General features: G+C 44.9%; 2 protein-coding genes across 10 annotated transcripts in view; one reads left to right on the top strand and one right to left on the bottom strand.

Moving 5' to 3' along the window:
• Positions 1 to 16,131, bottom strand: part of LAS1L (LAS1 like ribosome biogenesis factor) — a 26,873-nt gene extending 10,742 nt beyond the window's left edge. The window contains exons 1-10 of the mRNA XM_075106547.1: positions 15,590 to 16,131; positions 14,849 to 14,974; positions 14,584 to 14,653; positions 13,307 to 13,388; positions 12,183 to 12,374; positions 10,240 to 10,286; positions 6,999 to 7,108; positions 2,669 to 2,754; positions 1,512 to 1,727; positions 203 to 338 (exon numbers count right to left, since the gene is read on the bottom strand). Coding sequence (XP_074962648.1) covers positions 203 to 338; positions 1,512 to 1,727; positions 2,669 to 2,754; positions 6,999 to 7,108; positions 10,240 to 10,286; positions 12,183 to 12,374; positions 13,307 to 13,388; positions 14,584 to 14,653; positions 14,849 to 14,974; positions 15,590 to 16,131 — 1,607 coding nt within the window. The remainder of the gene's footprint in view (positions 1 to 202; positions 339 to 1,511; positions 1,728 to 2,668; positions 2,755 to 6,998; positions 7,109 to 10,239; positions 10,287 to 12,182; positions 12,375 to 13,306; positions 13,389 to 14,583; positions 14,654 to 14,848; positions 14,975 to 15,589) is intronic.
• Positions 16,003 to 24,113, top strand: LOC142063149 (voltage-gated potassium channel KCNC1-like). 9 transcript variants are annotated; one of them, XM_075106550.1, is made up of 7 exons: positions 16,036 to 16,141; positions 18,100 to 18,240; positions 18,479 to 18,735; positions 19,192 to 19,235; positions 20,183 to 20,331; positions 21,028 to 21,565; positions 22,181 to 24,113. In XM_075106550.1, exons 6-7 carry the CDS (start codon positions 21,074 to 21,076, stop codon positions 22,982 to 22,984), a joined length of 1,296 nt encoding a protein of 431 aa, XP_074962651.1. In that variant the 5' UTR covers positions 16,036 to 16,141; positions 18,100 to 18,240; positions 18,479 to 18,735; positions 19,192 to 19,235; positions 20,183 to 20,331; positions 21,028 to 21,073; the 3' UTR covers positions 22,985 to 24,113. The 9 variants fall into 9 exon arrangements, with proteins under 9 accessions (XP_074962649.1, XP_074962655.1, XP_074962652.1 ...); XM_075106548.1 differs by lacking the exon at positions 18,100 to 18,240 and having other exon boundaries at positions 16,003 to 16,141; XM_075106551.1 differs by lacking the exon at positions 18,100 to 18,240 and having other exon boundaries at positions 16,017 to 16,141; positions 18,483 to 18,735.

Genomic DNA, 24,113 nt, shown 5'->3' with positions numbered 1-24,113 from the left:
ATTATCCTCCTCGTCTCTGTAGAATCAATGGGGAGATAAGCAGCAACAAGCAGCGCTTTACGTGCACCTGCCACAATTTCTACTAGATGTAAAGCGAGGGAAGGGAACGCAGCTATAACTCAGTGTATCACAAAGGAGCTGGCCAAAGCTCTTGCAGAGAGCTGTTTGCTGTCCCTTTTCTAGGTCACAGGATCGAACTTACAGCTGAAGAAGGTGTGGGGTTGCCCAGCAGGGAGCTTCCAAGCAATTATCAGTCAGTCTTATCCACTGCAAAGGAACTTTATGGAGGAACAGCTCCTTCACAGACACCTGTTTGTTACAGTGTTGTCTTTTCTTCCCTTCAAAGAAGATACGGAAAACAACAAACTCATTAAATATATGCCCTTCATCCCTTTGCATATTTGCTGGAACACTCATCCTCAAACAAGCTCGCGTTCCAGTCCAAGCCCAGGACCAGACACACTAGCCAAATACATCAAGGTTGTTGCGAGGGACTTGCCAACGCACTGGCAGCTAGGTTAGCTCCCCAAATTGCGGCCACAGTGAGGTGCAGGTGTTCCCACGCTGGTTCTGCACGCACCATCCCAGAAAGGAAAGCCACAGGATGTGTTTGTACACTATTGTCCCAAGTAAATGCAGCATACTGCTTCTGGGACCTGAGAACATTCCAGACAGCACTGCAATAAGTAGACTTGAGAGCTGGGAACTACTACCGTTCAGGGATCTCGGTACGTAGTAGATATGCTCAGCGCTGACTGAAAACATCAAACATTAACCTGTGACTGCCACAGATACTGGCAAAATCTTTGTGCAGACTGAGCCAGACTGGGAGAGGACAGAAGAGGTGGCAAAATTAACCAGCTGGAAACCTCCTCACGGAAAGAAGTCCTGTTAACAACTCCTGTGACACGCTTCGAATAATTAAAGCTCCTCTGTGCCCCTGTCTCTGGAATGGAACATACAGTTTAAACGGTTAAGAGTTAAGAACAGAAAACAAAATATTACTTATCACATTTGTGTAAGATTAAAAGGCATGTGTAAAATCCTGTGATAGGATTAAAAAACACAGCAAGACTAAATAAGCATCTTGTAAAAGCAGGCTTCTCTTAAGTGAGGAAAGAACTGGGAACAGGGAACTCCTAACAGGTTGCGTAGAGCATCTTTATTTATCTGCTATTGTTATTTCCTACAAGTACTAATATCTGGGAAAAAAATCAGCACTTAAGGGCCTGATCCTTCATGGGATCTTTTCCTATCTTGAGGCGGCTGCAGCAAAGTTGCCAATAACAATTTCAAATTTTTTGCTAAGAAATTAATGACATAGATACGCTATGGGTTGAAAAACGTAATAAACGCAAAAATAAAAGCCCTACATTCACATGACGAAATGTAATAATTAGGTTATTGCACTTCCCATCTAAAGGTCACACCGCTCTCCCAGTTTTTGCGGTAGTATAGAGGAGACTCTTACTTCCCCCCCTCACCCACCCCGAAATCCCAGACACACTCACCAGCATTTACTTTGGCAATGCCAGTCAGCATCTCAGAAATCCAGTTGATCAAGAACTGCGGCCGGAGTTCTGAGGAGTCAGAACATTCCTTCAACTCCATAAACATTTTCTCTAGTAGGATCTGCGTAAAGCTTCTGGAAAGGAGGCCTGTCAGCAAAGGCTGCCAAAAGCAGTAAAATGTCTGAGGAATTTTGAACTGCCATACCTCTTTATTTGCTGCAAGACAACAAAAAAAGAAAAAAATTAAAATCACTGTTTTGTAATTTTTTGTGAACCACGGGTATGACACTTGTTCCAAATTTAAGTAGTTTGTTCTCAGATCACTAGTTCCAGGGTATTTCCTGGGATCCACACTGAACCTGGAATTATTATTTTCTTACGCTAGGGAATTAAAATAAGCAGCAAATTAATAATGTAACAGCTCCAGGAAAGCAAAAAATACAATGCCTGATCTAATCACAGGGTGAACCACAGGAAAATCTACCCGTTTTGCTAATTCCTTTCCAGTTTCAGCTTATTTCACACATAACGAAGAGCTCTTCTGTCCAAAAATATACTGCAAAGAGAAGGCACATTGGGGAAAGCGACACAGAATCAAAAAGCTCCTAAATTTTTGCTACTGTAATACAGTCACAGAAATTTGAGGATATTTCCTTGAAAGTTCTTCCGCTGGTGTTCCCAAGAGATCCCAGGGAAACAGACAAATTATTAATTTTCATTGCCTCTAGGTACCTAATCCTCTTGCAGAAAATCCATGCAGCTCCAGACATACGGGCAGCAGCCTGGAACTAAGACACAATTGGTGAATGAGGCTCAAAAAACCCCATTTAGGTTTGCTTCAGATCTTCAACATAGGAAAAAAGAGCTAGTGGGAGTTCAAGAAACCAGTAACTATTGCAGATAACGGCAGAGATACAAGCTTCGAAAGACATTTTGGCCAGGCAGCATTCAGTGCTAAAGAGCTATGCTTCCTTAGTAAGCAGTAGCTAAGCATGGCCATAGAGGAATCTCGAAAACAGGTCAAAAGATGTTTAAGGACCCAGATATATGAAAAATATGCAGAGAATTACAGGTTCCAATATAATGAGAAAAAAAAGAACAGACTTGGACATAACACTAGCTATGCTTTTTACTTATGTGGCACCCAAAACACTAACCTTCGTACTTGATATTTAGCATCTTCAAACAATCCATCTTTGGGATGAGAAAGCCATCACTGAGAAGAGCTTCAGCCACTGTCTCCCTAGAGCAGAGAGTCTTATTAGTGCCACTTACTCCTTTACATATCATAACACCGCTTGCACCAGCTTTGAAATAAGTTTGAGAACCAAATACCTGGAACTATGAGGAGGTGATCTAGCTTACTGTAAGGCACTAAAATTGTATGCCGGTTTTGGGCTGGATATATCCCACTAGTCTTGGAGGGAACACGCAGTTGTGCAAACTGGAACAGAACTTGAAGGGAACATTTCTTGCTTTTTCAAGAGGAACATTTATCATACTGAAACACCTATGGTTTGCACTATGATCCAAGTCTTCTGCCAGCGGACCAGCCAAGATTTGGGGAACTCTGACCCACAGAACTAGTTTAAATTTCAGGGGAAACGCCAACCTTGTTGACTCGCTGGCAAGACACCACCTTAAGGTGCAGTTCACACAGCTGTTCGGCAGGTAAGTTGCAGGAGGGTCACAACTACTCTTCCCTACAGCACCTACAGCTTTTTTTTTTCATGTCTCCTGCCCTTATAGCTATTCTGCTGACAGCACTGAATGGCCCAGCTCAAGGACCACTTCATCTCCTATTAAACTGGCTTAATGCAAGTGGAACACTGAGATGGCCCAGACAGGTAGGTGGAACTGACACCTGGAAGTAACAGCAAAAGAGACAGAAGTAAAATTCCCTCAACTACCCAATATCTAACCATGGGATTCTCTTGAGTTCTTCCGTTCACACTTTTATCCACCAGATTCTCTATCCGTGCAAAGACACAGCATTAAAATAAACACTTTTCAGAAAAAAAAACAAGGTGGCCATTTCCAAACACTGAATAAATTCCACAGAAAAACTGCTTTTGCTATCACTCATTGGATTGGGAATGGTAGTACCCATGTCAAACACGGCATATTTTGGTATAAAACGGATGAGAAAATTTGTCTTCTCCAATAGGGGTGAGTTCCAAATCTAAACATCCAGGCACAACTTAGATCCAATAAAGGTTTTTTTAAAAATACAAACAGCAGCTAAAGATCTCAGAGTGCAGGAACACCACACACAAACACTAGATCACTTCGTCATAAGTAGATGATGTGCTGGAAGATCAGAAGGCAAGTGGTAGAATGTAATTTGTTTCTAAAAAACAAAATCCAGTTTCAATCCTCTCTTCTCTGTCAAGTGTGCCAGCATAATTACCATTATTCCTACATGGCAATGACAGATCATCACCAACTATTAAGGACATCTCCATGCAGATAGCAGCTTCAATAGAGAACCATTTAAGCAGAAGAACATCTTATTAAGAAAGGTCCACAAGGTCAGTTCTCTGAAGCAGACAGCAGAGGATCGTTTGCAGTTAGCTCATTTTGCTTTAGGTCTAAAGGAATCTTCTGTCCTCTGCACCACCCAAATTACAGGGTACGTGGATAGGGGAAATAAAAGGCTTTACTCAGAATTACACAGGCATTCTAAATTTAAAAACCACTTTCATAAGTCACTTCACACATTCAAAAGAGATTGAGAATGGATGAAGTAGCTCTTTGGTATGACAATCATCAGTGGAAAATGACTGTACCTCAATCCCTTGCTAAAATCTGTTTCCAGTGACTGCTGCCTCACATTAAAACAACTGTGGAGCTTACCCTGTACTGTCACTCTGGTGACACATTCCCATTACATCACTATTATTTCAGGTACTTCACAGAGAGCATTGCGGACGTTCAACAAAACCTGCAGAGAGCTACCATGTGATGCATGACTAGATCTTGCCCAGGGACCTGGAAACCAACACCACCCCCAGTGGTACCCAGCACCACAGCCAGGCTCAGCACTTGGTTTCCAGTTGCGCTAGCTAGAATGAAGGTGGCAAAAGTTAAGGGTCACCTATTCGGCTTTGAAGAAAGGTGTCAATCAAGTCCCTTGTCCCACTTTTCTCTTTATCTCCCGATAAAGGAATGAGAAACTCAACAGGAGAAATAAGAAGCTGAGTACCCGGACTTCTACATTCTCTTATAACACATGCCCCCTTCCCTACTTGGGTTCTGCCAGCTCCCAGGAATAAGCACATGTGTGAATACAGTCAAAGTACTCCACACAAATCAAGGAAAATGCCTCGTTGCAGCAGTTGGCCTATCTGGCATCTATCGTTGACAACAGCAGAAAAATACTGAAAAGTACCAAAATTAGCAGTATGTAACCTGGTGCCCCGCTCTTGGGGCTTTCTGGAGTTAATAATGCTTAAAGAAGCAAAAGGAATGAAGAGAGAGCCTGTAAAGTAAAAGGAATAAGGGTTGGAAACTCACTGCCAAAGCTGTTTTGATCCAGAAACATGTATGTTTCCTTTCCAAAAGTATAACCCAAAGTCTGGACTTGTGGAACCAGTACTTACTGGAAATAATACACACACACATATATAAACAGAAATATTCTTGCCAAAATTTCTCTCTGAACAGTGAACACACAAGGCAGTTAAAAGCAATTGCAAAGTCTCTCTGGAGTAGCATCGCTACTGAAAGGTTTGGCTCTTTCCTAGTTTTGCAAGCTGTGAATTGTGAAACAGCCCCCCATCCCTGGCTGCTGTAAGTGGGGGATTTCCCTGCATATCAGGGCGGCTATTGTAATGAAGTTGCCTGATCATTAAGAGTCACTCAGGAAACCATGAAACAGCTAACAGAAACAAAATCCGCAAGACAGAAAAACCCCACATTTTTATTGTCACAGAAACCGGCTTCCTCCTCTCTGTTTTCCTTCTTTTATTTGGTTCCCTTAAGCACAGGCTTCATCAAAAAAAGTCTTATTCAGTGTAGCACAATGCAGTGAAGACAAAGTTCTTATGAAAGCATTACTGCCAGGTTTCATTACTTAAGAAATGACAGATACTCTAGAGATACTATACCATAGCATCACACTTTTTTTGTTGGAACAAAGGATCTGGTGATATAGTTTTCAACAGATTCTTGCCCCATCTTTGAAGTTTCTTTAGGCCACACCTAGCGTCGGGGTTTCACACCCTTACCTAAATTACTGGGCTGGAATTCCAAACAAAGCTCTCAGAAAACTGACAGTGAAAGCTGGAAATGAAATCAGGCTCCTGAGATGTGCCACCTAGTTCCAAGACTTTACCAGATAGATGACAAACTTTTTAAACCTCTTTAATTTTGGAAGCAGCATCTCCTAAGCACACCAATGAAACCGTGCCCTGTAATCCATGCCATCCCATACACCTGAAGAAGGAAGGATGTAAAAACAATTTTGTCTTACTGCCACTTTACCTTCTAATGAAATGACTGCAAAGCAGTGAAATTCCCAACACATTGTGCAGGAATTAAATCTTTAATTTATCATCTAGAGTATCCTAAAATATTTCCAGAAGTATGTCTTTTGGAAAGACAGGAAAAGTCTAACCCTTCCATTTGACTTACCAACATATAAGGACACAAGCCTACACTTTGCAATAACAATGCTGAAGCATCTTAACTACTTTTCCACAATAATAGCTTTTCAGAAGAAAAGATTCATGCACAGGCACTTTCCACCTAACAGAAGCTGGTTAACAGAACATAACACCTGCACGGATTCCTTCAAAGCTAGAGGTGGTGTAGGAGGTGGGCTGGTTACTTTTCATGTCTTCTCTACATCTGCCAGACCAGAGTTTCCTGTAGAAACAGTAATGCAAAAAACCTGCCACATTCTGGTGACAGCACCCTGTACAGAACAGCATTCCACTGAGCCAGATTCAAGCAGCTTGAAGCCACGCTTGAATTCAAGCCTGTTAAACTTTCAGAGGTGCCAGTCTGAAAGCAAGCTTGCTTACTTGCCCACTGGCCAGATACACCTTCTCTGAGTGGGAAAAGATCTTCATGCAAATTTCTATAGTAATAATAAAGTCTCAACACACTGGGTCCTAGAGGCCCTGTAGTAATAGAAAGTATAGAAGAGGCAAATATTGCCCTGCAAGTTTGAAGAATTCTAAAGGTTACTGTGAAATCGAAGTCTACACAAGGTTGTTGGTAGAGCTTTTGAAGACGCTGAAGATGCTGACATGCACTGGGGCCAGCACAGCTAAGTCAGGGACAACACCTCGGAGACCATCCGGCACAGGAAACATCAGCCATTAACAGAGATTAACAACTCCATCCTCAAAGACGTTGAGGAAATCGGCCAACTGCCTTCTCTATGATCAGCTGAACAACATGGTGAAAAGGCAGCGCAACAGGTCTACATGCCCAGCTCTGCACTGTACCTTTCGCTTCAGTTCCTTATCAGAGATGTACCTGTTCTCTTGCATCAGGTCTTTGATCTGAGCCAAAATCCAGTCCACTTCTGAAGAGGAATCAGACCACAGTTCTCGAGACTTTGAAACAGACTGTGCAGTCTGCATAACCTGAGTGAAGAAAAAATCCAAGCGTTAACGGAAAACATGCTCTAACGGCAAACAGAAAAGCACTGCTGTGAAGAGAAGATGTGCATGCCGTATGTAGTTCATAAACAGCACTTCAAAAAATTCACAAAAGTTCCCCTTCCTAGGGGTATATTAAAAATTAATATAAGTTATGTCATACTTGGAAAAGGCCTGAATGAAAAAGACAGCAGCACCACAGAGTCACAGTCCTGGCATCCTCATTCTGGTTCCAAACTTCGCTCTCCCTGACTTCAGCACAAACCAGGACAGACTCATTTTGAATCATTAACTCCACATGTGGGGTGGGGATGAGGCTGCCTACTCGGGACAAGGTTTTGCCAGTCATATTATGCATACAATAGAACAAAATGTCAATCAACACAGCCATCTAGGCAACCCGTCATCAGCTGAGAGCATCCTATGAGTAGGAGCAATACACAAAACAGACTACCAGGTTCTGCCAAGAATGGAAGAGAGAATATTGGAGGTTAGTACTCTGAAAGTTAGTGATTTCTTGGTTTAATATATACCTTACCTGAGTCTGTGCAGCAAGGTAAGACGTGCCTTCTACTTATGCTCACAACCTACCTAAATGGCAATTCTACCATGACCACCTTCTATAAAATATTGGCATGAAGCATGTTACATCACCAACAAGTATCAGCAGATTTTTTTGGAAGACAGTTACTACTGAGATAAAAGAAGGCAGGAATATAATGTCAAATGAGACTGGAAAACCAAGGTGTCATTTTCAGGCCTGCGATTAGCCCTCAACCTACCCATGCAAAGTTACCACTGCATCCAAAAGATACTTTAGATGACAAATCAAGTATAAAGACATGGCCTAAAGAACCTCTAGCCCATCCATATGAACAATCAGACAACAAAGTGCACAGCTCCCATGACACAACTTATTTTGGCCTTGTTTACACCTTACAGATTTATATAAACGTGGAGGTATTGTAAGTAGTTAACAGAACAGCTATAGAAGTGTCTGGATCATAGACTGTTCAGTTACACTGCTGTAAAGATGACCTAGGTATAAGTGGTTCTCCTTCTTACACGAAAAAGATTAGAGACAGACTATACATTTATGCAGGGAGACTACCAAAGATACTGTACCACTCTTGCTATGCCAACCCAGGGTAAGTGTTTAAATATAAGCCTAAAAAAAGCTTCAAGGAGTAGTTATTTGATATTTGGAACATTCAATTGCTGTCATGGTTAAGAAATTATTTGGATGTACCAAACCACCTGCCCTTAAAGGGCACAAGAACAAGCCCAAGTAATTTTTTTTCCCCAAGCAATTTCTAGGTTTCAGAGATTCAGATTTTATCAGCTATAATCAGATTTATATCACAGGTCTACTGTTGTACAGAACAGAGTTTCAGAGGCCAACAAAAGACCAATGTGCTTGCATCTCTTCAAATTACTGGCAATAGTTATTAATGCATAAAAGCAGTATTTTGTTTTTTATAAAAGACAAACTTCAGTTAAAAACTTGCAGGTATCAGCCATAAGGAGAAACACTTCTTGCCACTGACAGATCTTGGCAAGCCCTTTGCTCAGTGTACCTCAGAGTGGCAAAGATGATATATTAAAAGAAGCTATATCCCCAACACGCATACCTACGGAGCATTCATTTTTCACAATTCAGCTGTATTTTGTCAGATGACACACAAGTGCACCACTTGAAACCATTCAACAAGAACGGCAGCCTTACAGGGTGAACAGAGAAATTTCAAAAGCACAGTATGCAGCATTCAATTAAATTGAGGTACATAACAGAGCTTACTCTTCAGCCTGTATTTCTACCATTTTGATGGGATAAGAAGAGTTTCCCATGAGCTTTGAAACAGAAGTTTCAAAACTACTCTTTAGCAATTGACTGACTACTCCTTTCCCCATTCAGCCCTGGTCAGTTTAAATTTTGAAGCTGCATTTTCCTATTCAGTTTGAAATACTTCCCTCTGTTCTGTTAATATGTTAAGAGGTCACTCACCAGATATAATCAATCTGTCTCCTTTAGGATGCAATGCAAAATGTACAAAATAAGCCAGTACCAACTACAGAAAGGGAAGGATGAACAAAGGAGAATCACGTTATATACTCCAAAACCAAGACAATGAAAGAAACTGGATGTTAATTTTCAATTAAATTCCTGACTCCAGTTCTCATTGGAATGTTAGCACATGTTCTCCTTTAGCCCCTAATGATATTAACTGAAATAAAAATAAGAACAGCTCCCTGGTAACAACAGTACGTTGATGAGGTCATATCCAAACACATTTTACAGGGTCTGTAATGCAGCTCTCAACACATCTTAAGAACTATCCCATTATTAAGAAGGGGAAGCTGAGCAGAGAGAGATTTCTGGGGCAAATTATTCACCAATCTGAACTGCAGCACCTCAGCCACTGGGCCACTTCAAAAATATATGATGGCTGATAAAAAACGTAGGCTAATGACTTCTGAATGACAGATCTCAGTTTCCAGAGACACTAGCATGAACAAACTGGGCACTATCCACCCTGACAAGGAAGAGTTGGGATCTCCAACAAGTACATATCTTATTTATAAACATGAACAATGTGTTCACGCTAGAAACCACCACAGCTCGATTTGCTTGTTGCCTGCAGTGAGGCTTTACTTTGGCAAGCCATGTATGACAATACTAGGAGAGAGATCTGAACAAAAAAACTAACCAAGCCTCTCTCTGCACGTGCAGCAGCCACAGGTCCCCTGTGGGCTACGTGCTAGACAGCAGCACTACTTTAGGCAAGAGTACACAACCTGGCAACTGTTGGCAGCACTGTGGACACTGGCGTACTGCCACCTCTGCAGCACTGGTACAAGTATCACTTCTGTATAACTGACACTTCTGGACAGATTCTAACTGTGGGAGGATGCCACAGGGAGGAAAAAAGGGAACCCTGCTGTTACATGAAATAAACTCCTGGCACAGTAGCTTAAACATGCTACGCTCAGGTATTTCAAATCAGGCCTGGCCAAGAGCATCAATTCTCCAGTTTGGGCAAGAATGAAGAGAAGACTTTTTGCCCCAAGCAGGAAATGAGAAGAACGGAAAGTGCTGATGATCAGACTGTACTTACCCGAAATTGCTCATTCTTGTAGGATACCAGCACATCTCTGACTTTTTCTAGAAATAAACATAAATATATAGTTTAAACAGGAAATTCTGTATCTGGGCAAACTGCTTAGTTCTGCTGAATAAACGACCAGGGAAAACATCAAAGGGACTTCTAAACTCTAATTCAGACAACACTCTGAAGACATCTACAGCTCCCAGACTTTTCCAGCAACATAAATCTTATCAAGTGGGGTTGAACCAGGAGTTCAGTACTTTATCACTAACAGTGGCCAAAGACAGCCAAGTTGGATAAATCCTGACAGTTCCAAAGAAATCCCCAAATGTATCAGTTTAGGAAGAAATTGTTCCCGTAGGCAGCATGTTCTGATGCATATTTGTATTCCTGTACTTGCATTTTAAATCTATTGCAACAGCACTGTGGTGCAACAGCACCCACATCCTTATTGGACTTTTTTCAACTTTAGTTTACCACCTACATGAAATGTCCTTTCTCTACCTGTGGACCACTTTTACTGTACCTGAAATAGCATCATCTTTCAAAATACTTCATCATTCAGGGGTCATTGTCACTTGCTATCAGGATGTCCATCACCCAGTATCAGCTAGATAAAACTTCAGATGGAGTGATGGAGTGATATACCATTGCCATTCCATCACTCTGGACATATACATGACAGAATCTACTCTATCGTTCTGTGGTTCTCTCTTTTGGCAGCTGGGGGCGGGATATTTTTTTGGTTTTTTTTAGGGTAGCCAGGGAGAGGAAGGGATAGCATATGCTTGGATCTTATCCAACATGAAGTCAGACAGAAGCCCAGACATACACTCTGGCAAGAAAAGTCTTAAGTGCTGCCACATTCCCAAGTTTAGTACTGCTTCTAGGTTTGGATTTTTCTAATAAATTCTGTATCAAACTCAAAGCGCACAACAAACTAGTTACTACTTTCTGGATCACAGCTACTCTATGTATGAATCTGTTATAAAGGAATCTAGAAAAGACTTGCAACAACTCCATAGATCCTGAAGCCAGAAAGATCAATACAGTCAACCTAGTGTGACCTTCCAGGGAGGAATAAGGGTCACTTCAGCATTCATGCACACTCTTTGGACTCTGGATTGGGCTCCTGTAATCTGTTGGGTGAGTTACTCCTCATAAGCACACCATCTTTCATCAGAAAAAATTACGACTAATCTGTTTTACTCTTTGAGGTACTGTTTGATGCTCACATGCCTCAAACTCTCAGACCAGCCATCTAATCTGAACTCCCACTGTCTCCAGGAAGTCATTCAAACTAGGAATCTACCTTGAGAAAAGCTCCTTATTTTGGGTTCAAAGACTTCTGGTGATGTAAAAAGCAACCACTGGAACAGTTTAGCAAAGTTTTCCCATTGTTTTGCACTTTATATCTTAGATTATGTCCTGGTTGAGTTACCTGTGATTTTATATTTTTTTTTTAATACTATTGGCAGCTAGTCATTTTTCTGTCCACATGCAAAGTATTTTGGAACTGGCCAAACTCCCTTTATGCTGTTCTTTCTCAAGTTATGAATCTACAGAGTTTTGAGAGCTATAAAAGCCTATAAAAAGAGCTATAGCCTCTTTGCCCACAGTGGCCTCGATACCAAAACTGTGACTGTCAAGACACTACAACTAACTTTTACAATGCTTGGTCCTAAACTATCCTGGTATAACCGTTGCTATTGATTAAGATACTGCAAATTCAACAGAAATAAAATATTTTATGCTACAAATTCAGTGAGCTAAATCAAAAAAAGTCAGTCACCCCAAGAATCCACCAAGGCCCAAAGAGGAATCCCAAAACCTGAGCTGGAGGTATATCTTTATGCGCTGTCAGGGCGAGAAGATGACACTTTTAAACTGCCTTCTCTAGCATGGGACATATCTACTCCTTGTATCTGCACCACTGTTCTAGGGACACCTACCATGGAATTCCTTGTGTTTCTGACAGGCCTCATGCTGTGGGGTTTGAATCTCCCATGCATCACTGTCCAACTCTGCAGTCGCTTCCACCCCTTCCTGCTCCTCTTCCTCGTCCTCACTTTCTTCACACAAGTTATTGCCCAGCTGACGGCTCCAATACGTCTTCCGCAGCCAGTCCAGCACAACATCACAACCTAAGGGAGAACAGAAAACATTTTCTCAGTGAGGTTTTATTATTGAAAAAAAAAATATAGGTGCTACACTGTGAAAAGAAATGCTGTTATCAAGTTGTGAACCCTGAAATCACATACAACTCCATTAATGAAAAGGTGAATGAGTTTAAAAAAAATTAAAAAAACAACCCCACAAACGAGTATCACAGGCCTGGTAACACCCACCATCTTTTTGGCAACAAAAAAGATTGGACACTGCTATAGCACTGCACCTTGCTCAAGCTATGCCAAATTTAAGCAGAAACTTAGTCCCAGCAGTGGTGTTCTGATGAGAAAATGAGTCAATTCTTCAGTATCACAATGATCAACACATTATTTTTTTGTACAGAGACTACACTAGGCATACGTTAGATAGAACAGAAAACCCCCTTTCACCCATCACCACTTCGCTACCCAACCCAAGCTAAGGAACCTGTTGAAGGTTATTTAACTGGTTCCTCAGTGCTTAACTCAAAATTCCCAGGAATCCCTTCTAATGCCATGAGCTGGTCATTCATTCAGACTTGGAACTTAAGAGACTCAGGTATCTCTAAACCATCAGGAAAAGCATTTACCTCTTCCCCTGAGATGAACTTCCTGTGGTGCAAAGCAAGAGGGAGAAACTATTGTTTCTGATATTTTTTTCAGGGGAAGGAGAAAGTCTGAACGCCTTCCCTGTGACGCACCACAGCCTGGAGCAACCAGCCACAGTTCAGCTACCTGCACAGGGCAGTGGCAAACCCTCCTGGTGTCTCATGCCACAGCTCTCGCTGCCAGGGCAAGCCTGTTACCTGCTCTGCAGCACCCCAAAATGGAGGGAGGGGTGCTCCCCTCAGGGCCTGTGGCACTGGCATTGCCGCCCCGAACGCCCCTCAGGCCAGGCCCTCCCAATGCCGCCTGCTGGCGGCACTTACCCTTGCGGCACAGAGCCAGCCGTGGCAGCTTCCCGTGGGTCAGCTCGTGACGGAGATCCACAACCCAGATGGGGATGTCCACCTGGAAGAACAGCCGCAGGCATTACCCCGCAGTTCCCACTGCATCACACAACAACTGTACGCAGCCCTGCAAGGCTGCAGAGAACCTCCACCTGGGTGGGAACAGCCTCTTCCAGGCCACTCCTGCACCGCAGTCCCCCAGCGTCCCACTTCAAGGGTGGGTTGAGGTCCCCTCCTCTCTGATCCCACTCCTCCTGTGCCCTAGGATCCATACAAACTAGGGATTTTACAGTTTAAGTTCTTCAACATTACTTGCAACAACAGACATCTTTTTAGACAGAGGTGCTGTGTATAATTTAACGAGATACTGAGAAGCAGTTAAAATATATTTAAACTGATGAAACATTCTGGATGACAGTTCATATATCAAAGATACAAATCATATCATATATAATATTCAAGTCATACACGTATTAAGTTGCACGCAATTTTCTGCAACTTTTCTAAGGACAACTAACTTTAACTATGCAAGACCTCTACTTTTAAGCTTGATCAGTTTTAAAAGGTGAGCAGCAGCACCTTTCTTAAAAACCCAGAAAAAACACCCCAAGAACAATTTATCATTCTCACACAGGCGCCCCAGACAAGGCTGATTATGTAGAAGAGTCTCAAGTACTGTCTGTTCTTCACTTTCAAAACTTGCTGTTCAGACCCAGTTGTGACGCTCAGTGCAGCTGGCAATAAAAGGACTCAAGCTGGTCCTGCTACAATTACACCTTGAACACTTCCTCCGCCACACAGGAGTGGACAAGCTCACTTCAAACGAGAGACATGAGATGAAAATGCCTGCAAATGTGATTAAGTGCTTTTTATGTATAACGTGCTTGTCAGAGACTAGAATTTATAAACTATAGATTTAGCTGTTTTTCCATATCTCAGCAGCTAAAAACCCAAAATGTAGTGTATAAGTAGGACTATTTACATGTAAGTCAAGACTTCTGATCACACATGATTCAAAACGCTTTAATGATCACCAGCCTTTGTTACTCCTAATCTGACTTTAAAGGACAAAGTTTTGGATCTAGTTACACCACGCCTCCTTAAAACTTTGCAGTTAGAAAGAAGGGGCACCTATACCCATTGCTTTGGTTACAAAAGAATGACCCCTCACAACTCCCTCCACCCGGTGTTAGTAGACAATACATACATTCTCTATATATACAGAAGTTATCAAGTAACTCTTATTAAATATTTACCTCTCTGGCTAATTGCCTCAGAGGAACGCTGACCATTTTCTGTTTCCTTTCTGTGATCAAGTTGACAAACCTGTTGGCAAGTTACAAAAAAAGATAAAATGACTACCATGAGCTGCAGAGAAACTTGGAACCCCAGAGACAAATCCCCCACATGCTTTACAACACTGTGGTCCCAGAGATGCAAAGAGAAATTAGACAGATGAAGAATTCTCTCTGTCCAGGCATCTGTCTGTCTCTCACAGCACACAGCCCTTCAAAGCCCTACCTTACAAGAGCCAGCCCATACGAGAGGACGAGCTCATGTGACTTCAATCTCCCAGATGAATCCAGGACCTTGCAACGAATCAGTTCAGCAGTGCAATCCACTGCAAGAGGCATTTTGGGACCATACCTAGAGATAAAGGAAAAACAGGTGAGTGGTCTCACAAGAAAACACTCGCTCTGCAAAAAGCGTGGCTTCCCAGCTACTCTTTGCGCTCTGCGGTACACAACAGCCTGAGAAACGCTACGCAGAAAGACAGCATCAAAGGCTTTTATTTGCAACGGGGTGATTACACGGCTACTCCTAAGCGTATGTTAAACAAGAACTCGCTGATATGCTAAGCGCATACACAGTACAAAGTGCCGTAACCAGACTGGTCTCGTGTATGGACGCAGCAGGGCCCACACGAACAGAAACGGGTGGTTCGAGGGCCCTGGATACGCTCCCTGCAGCACTGCCGAGAAACCAGCCCGTGAGGCTGCAAGCACCCAGGGCTTCTGCCTCCCCCGCTGACCACGGCCCAGCCTGCTTCTGGCACGGCCTACGTGCCCAAAGCCGCCCGCCCGGCGGCACCGGCGACCCGCGCAGAGCCCCGGCCGCGGAGCAGCACCGGGGGGCCGCGGCCCGAAACAGGCAGCGGCGGGGGCGGAGGGCTGGCAGGGCCGTTCCAGAGATAGCGGCGGCAGCCCGGAAGGCAGCGCCAGGGCCGCGGCGCGCTCCCTGCCCGCGCCGTGCGGCCCGTACCGGCTCTTCCAGGCCGAGACCCGGTCCAGCGCTTCCTGCTGCAGCCGGCCGTCCCCGCAGTAGAGCCCCACCATCACCTGGTCCCACTCCGCCCTGCCCCTCCACGCCACCACCGTCCGCAGCGCCCTGAGCCGCTTGCGGGCCGGGGACGAGCACTGCGGGCCGCGGCCCCACGCCAGGCCGGCGCGCCCCTCCTCGCCGCTGCCCGCCATGCCGCGCTCCGCTTCCGGGGCGGGGCGGCCGCTTCCGGGGCGGGCGGCGGCGGGGGGCGCGGGCCTGCGGAGCTGCCGGGCCGCCTGGGGGCGCCGGCCGTGCCGAGGGCAGGGCGGCTCGGCTCCCCAGCGTGGGGTGGCGTCCTCCGGCGCTTCCCTGCAGGGCCCGGGGTCCTCGGGCGCTTTGGGGTCGGAGCAGGGCAGGCGCGCTCCCCCCTTGCCGGGCTGGGGGGAGCTGAGGGGCGGCGAGGTGTCGGCGTGAGGAGGAGCGGCCGGAGGCCGCAGGGCAGGAGGCGAAGGCAATGGGCAGCGTAGGGCGTCCCGCCGCATCTGCGCCACGGTGCCCGCCACGGCCGGGGAGGGGGGAGGAGGGGAGGGGGGAAGAGGAGGGGAGGGGAGGGGGGAGAGGAGAGGAGAGGGGAGGGGAGGGGAGGGGAGGGGGGAAGAGGAGGGGAGGGGAGGGGGGAGAGGAGAGGAGAGGGGAGGGGAGGGGAGGGGAGGGGAGGGGAGGGGAGGGGGGGAAGGGGAGACGGGGGGAGAGGGGAGGGGGGGAAGGGGAGACGGGGGGAGAGGGGAGGGGGGGAAGGGGAGACGGGGGGGGAGGGGAGGGGGGGACGGGGGGGAGAGGGGAGGGGGGGAAGGGGAGACGGGGGGGGAGGGGAGGGGAGGGGGGGACGGGGGGGAGAGGGGAGAGGTGATGGGGGGACGGGGGGGAGGGGAGGGGGGGACGGGGGGGAGAGGAGAGGGGAGGGGGGGAGAGGAGAGGGGAGGGGGGGGAGGGGAGAGGTGGCGGGAGGAGAGGGGGGAGGCTGCGCTCGCAGGGAGCCTAACTGCTCTTCTTCCCAGTTGCAAGATTTGACAGGTGTTTGGAGTAGGCTAAATCAATGAATGATCCAGGCTATAAATCATCTTATTTTTCGAGGCGCTTTTTAAAAAAAACTTCTCTTTTCACCGATCTGTGCATAATCCCAGGAATACACTTGTGTTAGAGGTCAGAGGGGAGGTAGAACTGAAATGTAGGATGGGAAAAAAGCGCGGGGGGTGGAAGTCCATGGAAGTTACTTCTGCTGGTTTTGCTAGTAGAAGAGCTGAGCCGTAGGTTCTGGTGGTGCCCCTAGCTCCTAAAGAGTATCTTGGTCTTTTCCCCAAGGCTGTCAGGACTTCAGGATAGCTTAAGCTTTTTTGTTCGATATTCTGAAGCAAGATTTTGTTTGCAAAACTGTTAATTATCCTCACTTGCTTTTTACGAACATTCTCTGAAGAAATACTTACACTGGAAAGCTAAAACTCCTTTTACGTTCTTGTAGAAATGCAGTTAAGGAAGCCCCTCGTCCCGCGTTTGGCTAACGCAAGCCTGCCTGAGCCCATAGTGGAGACCGTGCGCATCGATATCAGCGAATGGGAAAAAATTATAGAACCCCTGCCCTGCATGAAATATTAAATTTTATTAAATACCAAAGATTATGGAAAGAAACGCTGAATGAGTTCTGTTAAAATACCAACTTTGAAAAATGCCTCAGCTCGTTACAGCTTCAATCTCTTCCCCTCTTCCTCCCCCCAAAAAAAGTCTACCTTGTTCTTTGGTGTTAATAAATATCAGCCAAGTTGAAACGAGTTTTGTTGCTCAAAAGAAGTGTACGGTTGGGGGAACAGATTTGACATTCGCCACCAAACTCCCACAGCGCCTCATGCAGTGAAAGTGAAGTCTCAGAAGATAGGAGGCAGGGAGAAAACTTGGAGTGAGGCCCTGTTGTCTGGAAATGGAGTTGCACTTTTCATCTGCTTAAAAAACGTTCTGAAAGAACAAGCTGTTTACCACAATCAAAGGGTCTTATTCAGAGCATAGGAACTCCATGTCTCATTTTGCTTGCCAGATTATTTCTGGGTTTCAGAAATCCAACTGCTGTGCAAAGGTTGTAAAAGGCAAATACTGCAGTGCTGTGGAACAGATAGGGTACATCAACCTTGATCAGATCACCTGCGTCCAGAGCTTCAGAGACGCATCAGAAATTAAATTCGAATGAGTATTTTTCATTCTTATTCTCTATGAAGCGTGCGAGAGGGAGAAAGATGTGAAGAGTTTGGTGTCTCTTGTAGAGAGAGAGCAGCATAGATTTCACATGCATAGATTTCACATGCTACATGTGCTTTCAGAGTCTGGGTTTATGGGGAATTTTGCTGTTCTGCTTGTGATGTCTGGCTAGAAGGTTGCTCAGTACGGAATTGGGAGGTAACGGGCAAAGATGCCTCGTTGCACAGAGTGTCCCGTGCAGGATTGACAGCAATTTGTCATTCCAGTTTCTGCAGCCTTGCTGTGGTGTTGGCTGAGAGAAGAGGCCAGGATTGTCTGCGGTGGCCCTGGATGGTTAGGATGAGTGAGGTTACTCGCACCTGCAGGTGAAGTGCCAATGAGGGGCGAGGAACCAGGCAGCTATTTAGGTAAAAGGCCTAAATGGAAAATCTAGTTTTTAAAAGAAAAGAGATTTGAGTGTGTGAGCGTAATGTAGGTCATGGATTAAAATGAAAAATCCAGCAGGTGAACTGTGATAATACTTTCTCTAGAAAGACATCAATCTGCTTTTCATTTGTATAACTGAAAAGGAAGCCCCCAGAGCCTTCTTGAATTGTCTTGCTCCTGCTGGGAATGAGGAAATTCCTCTTCCCACTTTCTTTTCAGACAGTTTGAAGTAAGCAGAGGTGATACCTAGAAACAGCCTTGGAACATCAGCTGAAAGGAAATTTCACACACGGCATGCCTTTCTTGACTGGGATTAACGTCTATGTGCCAACCTTCTTCCTGGAGTAATCGATGACAGAAAAAAAAATAAAAGGCATTTAAAATCAGTGGGTGCAAAAGATTAATCTTCGGGTCATCCAGAAATGAAGAAAAGCCCTTTAAACCAAAAAAAGAAGAGTGTGACAAGAAGATGGGAGGTCAGATGATTTTTTTGTTTGTTTGTTTGTCTGCTCCTGTTGTTTTCTATATTATTTTTTATCTCAAACTAGAATAAGGCACAGCCAAAAAAGAAAAAAACAAACCATGCTCTGTCTGCCTTTCTGTGGCTTGATAGTTTAATCTCGAATTGATCTGAAGGCATTTGAGCTTCATGTATTTCCCAAACACCATGGCCCTTGGAGATTGTTAGTAGAGCAGTGGGTGGCAGAGTGGTCCGAGCGTATCTGGCCTGGCAGTTGTTCCCTTCTTGTTTGAGTGTTGTTCCCTGGGAGGGGGCGAACAACTGCTGACAGGGCAGAGGACAAGGGAGGGGGGCCTCTGCTTCTTTTCAGTGCTATTGGCTGGTTTTGTTTTCTGGCATCTATGAGACCTGAGCTTTAGAGACTAGCCATCAAACATCCTGTTTTCACTGAATCTGTCTCTGTTCTTCCCAGTCTCTTCTTTCTTCTGGTTGCAGAGTTGCTGCAATAGTACCAAGGTAAGAATATGAAATGGCACTTCTTGGCTTATTTCTCTTATGGGGATTATTATACTTTAGCAAGAGGTATCTGACATTCTAAGCAGATAAAGGCAAGTTTAGCTGGGATCTCAAAAATCACTGTGCTCTTCAGAGAGCTAGGCAGCAGAGGCCAGTAATGTAACTCCAGATTTTCTGAGTGCTGAATTAATCTAACCTGCTTAGATTCCTATGCACCAAGTACTAAGCAATGCTTGCATGCTTTTAGTCCTTATGGTCAATCCTGCTCTTGTTGAAGTCAGTGTAAGTTTTAGGGTGAGGCTGCATCGAGCCTCCCATATGTTGGAGTTGTCAGGGACAGCAGATGGGCAGTAATTCTCTTGTGCTGTAAGTGTGTGACCAAGCTGCAGCTTCCAGCCTTTTCTGATAAAGCTGAATGAGGTGCTCTGTGCAGTTCTTTCCTTCTGGGAGTTTTCTCTGGTGCAGGGCTTGTTCCCCTGCTGATCCTGGATGGAAAGGTTTGTTGCGGAAGTGACCTGTGACTCCCATGCGCAGCACTTTCTGCAAAAATGGGAGGAGGGACAGCTGGAATTCGTGCATCGTCTCGGCACACTGAGCCATCTCTGGGTAAGAGAGTCCACACAGGAAAGATAGGCTTGCTCTGTTACGAGAGAAAGGCCAGGACTAGAAATGCAGTGCGTAAGAGAAGGTTGGGTGGAAATATGTTGGAATGGACAAGGGAAAATGGAGCAGTACAGACAGTCAGAAGTGGATGTGCGTGGGTGAAAGACAGCCCTAGTCACTTTCTCAGGAACATCCTGCCCCTATTCTGTACCTCTCCTACATGCTCCTGAGGCTGCAGAGATCCTTGATTTCCCTCCCCTCTTAGAATAATGTTCATAAAGCAGGGCTCAAGTTTCTCCCAGGTGTGTTGGATTTTGAAGAGCAAAACAGGGGATGTATTACAGGAAATAAGCAACTGAACGTGCCTTCCAGTGCCAGAGGCCTTGGCAGCAGGTTCTGGTGCTATTCTGAGATGTCAGCCAGCCCTGAAGGAGGAGGCAGCGTGTTGTTCTGCGTTCCTATCTAGCCCAGGAATCCTGTGTATAGATTCCAGGTAAGGAGCAGCTTCCTGCAGAGGGAAAGGTGATTTGACCCAGTGGGACTCTGTACAGGGAGGACTCAAGGAAAAAGCATAACTCGGACAACCTAAATGTTCACACCAGGCAGCAGGGTCTCTTGTCAAACTTGTTATGCCAGGCACAACACAGGCGATTATGTTTAAAGGCTTGTTTGGAGAATAAGTTGTTGATGGCTGTTGTACCTCTTTAGCACAGGGAGGTGTCTGTAAGAGACTACTTGTGGAGAAAGAAATTGGGGGCAGAGACAGAAGAAGTAGACGACAGGAGAGATAGTGGAGGGAATATCTTGGGAATGAGAACTTTACCTCAAATGAGTTTATTGCAATGATTATCTACAGTATGTGGACAAATGTGGTGAAACAGACTTGGTACTGTGTGCTCTGTCCCCACGGGGAGAAGCTGAGTGAGAGGGCAATGCAAACCAGGTGTTTGTAATTTTGTTTGATGCATCTCCTGAAAAGTGCTGAGACGATACGTCCATGGAGCAGGGTCTAGGAACGGGCACTGAACATGATGGGGAATGGCAGAAGTGCCTTCCTCCCTATAGGAGATGCAGATTTCAGGTACAAAATGTGCTTTAAAAGCACTGGAATGAGGTACCCTGGAAAACCTTCCTGCTCCAAAACTTTCTTTACTTATTTTAATTTGTATTCTTCTCTTTTTGACTGCAGATAAACAGGAGCCTATGAGGGCTTGCACCTCCATCCTCCCTCACAGATGGAAGGCTCCAAGGAAAAAATCATCCTGAATATTGGGGGAGTCAGATATGAGACCTACAGCAGCACCCTCCGGACCTTCCCAGGGACCAAGCTGTGCAGCCTAACAGAGCCCCATGCTCCAAGCATCTATGACTATGATCCCACCACCAAAGAGTTCTTTTTTGATAGGAGTGTTGAGATCTTCAGCTACGTGTTGAACTATTATAGGACCAAACATTTCCACTGCCCCATTGATACCTGTAGGTCAGTCTTAGAAGAAGAGCTGACTTTCTGGGAAATAAATGAGACACAGCTAGCATCCTGCTGCTGGCTGAAGCTGAATAACAAAGAGGTGCAGCCAGAGGGGTTTAACGTTTGGGATGAGAATGAACAGACTGATGACCAGTGCCTCATAGTCCAGACAGAAAGAAGGGATTTCAGCTGGCGAACCAGGTGGCAGCCAAAGATTTGGTCTATATTTGAAAAACCCATTTCCTCTTTCAGTGCCAAGGTAATACTATATGTGGAGATGGATACAGCCTGTGTCCTTTGGGATCACTGGGATGGGTCCATGAAAAATGCTAATGGATTCATAGCTTTTATAATAAGTATTCTTTGAGTCCCAGATTAAAAAAAGAAAATAGAATTCTTACTTCTCATTAACAGACACATCCTTCTCTCCTCCTCTTGTCCCTACTCTCTGTACGAAATGAACACACCATTCCTCTTTAAAATATCAGGCGTGCAGAACAACAAATGCCAGTCAGATACTGCAGAGGATGTTTTCTGTGCTGTTGGTATTTCTGGACCCAACATTTAGCGCTGAAGAGGCCCTCGGTGTGGGTCTGTCCGCATTACTCCAGCTATCAGACATTTCTCCTTCCTTACATACTCCGATGTAGGAGTTCAGGTGGTTTATTCTTCAACTCTAGTCTTCTCTATTATTTTTTGAATCTGGAAGGAGAAAACGCACTCTGTGTGTGCAAAACAATGGTGATTTGAGAAGGATGAGTCTGGGATTGTACTGTGCCTGTGGAGGGGCTCCTGGGGCTGTGGTGGGGCCGTGGGGCTATGCGATACTCGTTTGTTGGATTAATTGCATGTGTGCCCTTTCCTCCCTCTGCAGTGCTTGGCTTTTGTTTCTCTGCTGTTCATCGCTGGAATTGTCATCATATTCTGTGAGGAGAGCAAGGCACAATTTGAGTTCTTTACTGCTAACTTCACCTCTGTTGGCTATTCTGAGGTGTCCCATGATGACCACGAGCCCTATTACCACCAGGCTGCCTACTTGCTTCATCTGGAGCTTTTGTGTGTCCTTTGGTTTACTTTTGAGTTTTCTGTGCAATTTTGTTTCTGTCCAGACAAGAAGTTGTTCTTCCAAAATTCCCTGAACATGGTTGACTTCCTCTCCCTCTTTCCAGTTTATATTGAACTTTTTGTGGCTGGGCAGATTCAGAGAATGCCAAGCCTAGGGCTTTGGTTGGGCTTTGTTCGCATTGTCTATCTCCTCAAACTCCTGAAGATATCCAAGCTGATAGAAACGCCACTGATCCTCCGGGTTCTGTGCTACACCCTCAAGTCTATCCTTAGAGAGGTTTGCATCCTGCTGATGATTTTGGCCTTTGAGACCCTCTTCTTCGGCTCTCTCTTTTTCTATGGGGAGTTGCTGGGTAGCCATCCCTCCTACACAGGGGAGCTGCACTTCACCAGCATTCTTGTTTGCTTCTGGTGGGCTTTGATAACACTCACTACAGTGGGCTATGGAGATACTATCCCTCTCACCACAGCTGGCCAAGTGACAGCAGCCTTAGCTGCAGTATTCGGCATGTTAACTATTATCATCCCAATTCCCATTTTCCTGGTGAAATTTAAAAGCTGTTATGACATTGCTATCCTCAAACAGAAGCTGAAAAGGAGCAAGAAACATTAACACTTCAGAATCTCTGTTCCCCTTTGCCTTTAGCAATAAACCTTCAGCATGGTTTATTCCCTTTGGTGGGAAGGGAGTGCAAATAGTTCTTACTGCATTTACTTGGTGCCTTAGCGTATTTCAAACCATTGGTGAAGCCTCAAGTTGCAGTACTTGATACACAACTGATCAGACCTGTTGAATCCCATGGATCTTTCCCATATTGTACTTCATCCCATGCTCTTTTACATGCCACAGTTTCTCATCTAGCTGTTTGGAGACAGGCTGTGATGCTGCATTATAGCCTGAATGTGCACCACATAGCCCAGTTCCATGACCTGGGGCCACAGCGTATTCCCTCAGCTGGCATACAACCCATCATGCTACCTGTATCCTCCATTGCCTGACAAATTATAATCTCATTTTGCATGCTGGGGAAGAAGACTTGTGCCTGCTCCTGCTCTGCAGCAAGGAGGAAGCATGGGTGGGTTTTTTTAGCAGTGTTTCCTCATTTTACCTAAACAAGCCAGTGCACCTGATTTGCCTGCACTCACACACTGATGTAAAGAAGGTGGCAGGCTGAGCTGAATGTCTGTGGTCCCGAGAGCCAGCACTGGTTGGTACCCTGCTTTGCGGGCTCTCAGGAATTGCTGTGGCATTCGGGTAGCAGCAAGGGAGCCCTCTGACAGCAATACCTTTTTGGCTCTGCTGAAGTCAATGGCAACCTTTCACTAACCTCAGAGAGATCAACATTTCATTGGACACTTCCATTGGATCAATGCATTTCAACAGTTCTTGGTTTTTGTGTAACAACATCACTGAGCTATTAGCCAAAATATCTATATGGTTTTTGCTGTTCAAAAGGAAGACCTTAATTTACAGTACTCAATATAATTTTAATGTCATTTACTTACTTAAGGCATAGGTATAAACTAGGAATATTTATCTTTTAACTGGCTAGTCTTAATTGTTACCTATGTTTAGTTTTGAAATAACAAATCTTGTTGAGGTATGAAAAATCCCACATCCCATTGTTTATATAGCAGGATGATGTGCTAAGATTATTTTGTTTAGTACGTAACAGTTTCTGTATACAATAACATTTATGTATCTAAATTTCATTAAGGCTTTATTTTAATTGCAATTTTCA

This window comes from Phalacrocorax aristotelis, chromosome 11, assembly GCF_949628215.1.
Source record: "Phalacrocorax aristotelis chromosome 11, bGulAri2.1, whole genome shotgun sequence".
Taxonomy (NCBI): Eukaryota; Metazoa; Chordata; class Aves; order Suliformes; family Phalacrocoracidae; genus Phalacrocorax; species Phalacrocorax aristotelis.
This window is presented reverse-complemented; position numbering and strand designations above follow the sequence as displayed.

What these genes read in the sequence shown, in the direction of transcription:
- LOC142063149 (XM_075106554.1), top strand. Translation starts at nt 21,074, where the DNA reads ATGGAAGGCTCCAAGGAAAAAATCATCCTGAATATTGGGGGAGTCAGA. An exon ending in TTTCCTCTTTCAGTGCCAAG is followed by an intron (nt 21,566 to 22,180) that starts GTAATACTATAT and finishes CTCCCTCTGCAG; the next exon opens with TGCTTGGCTTTTGTTTCTCT.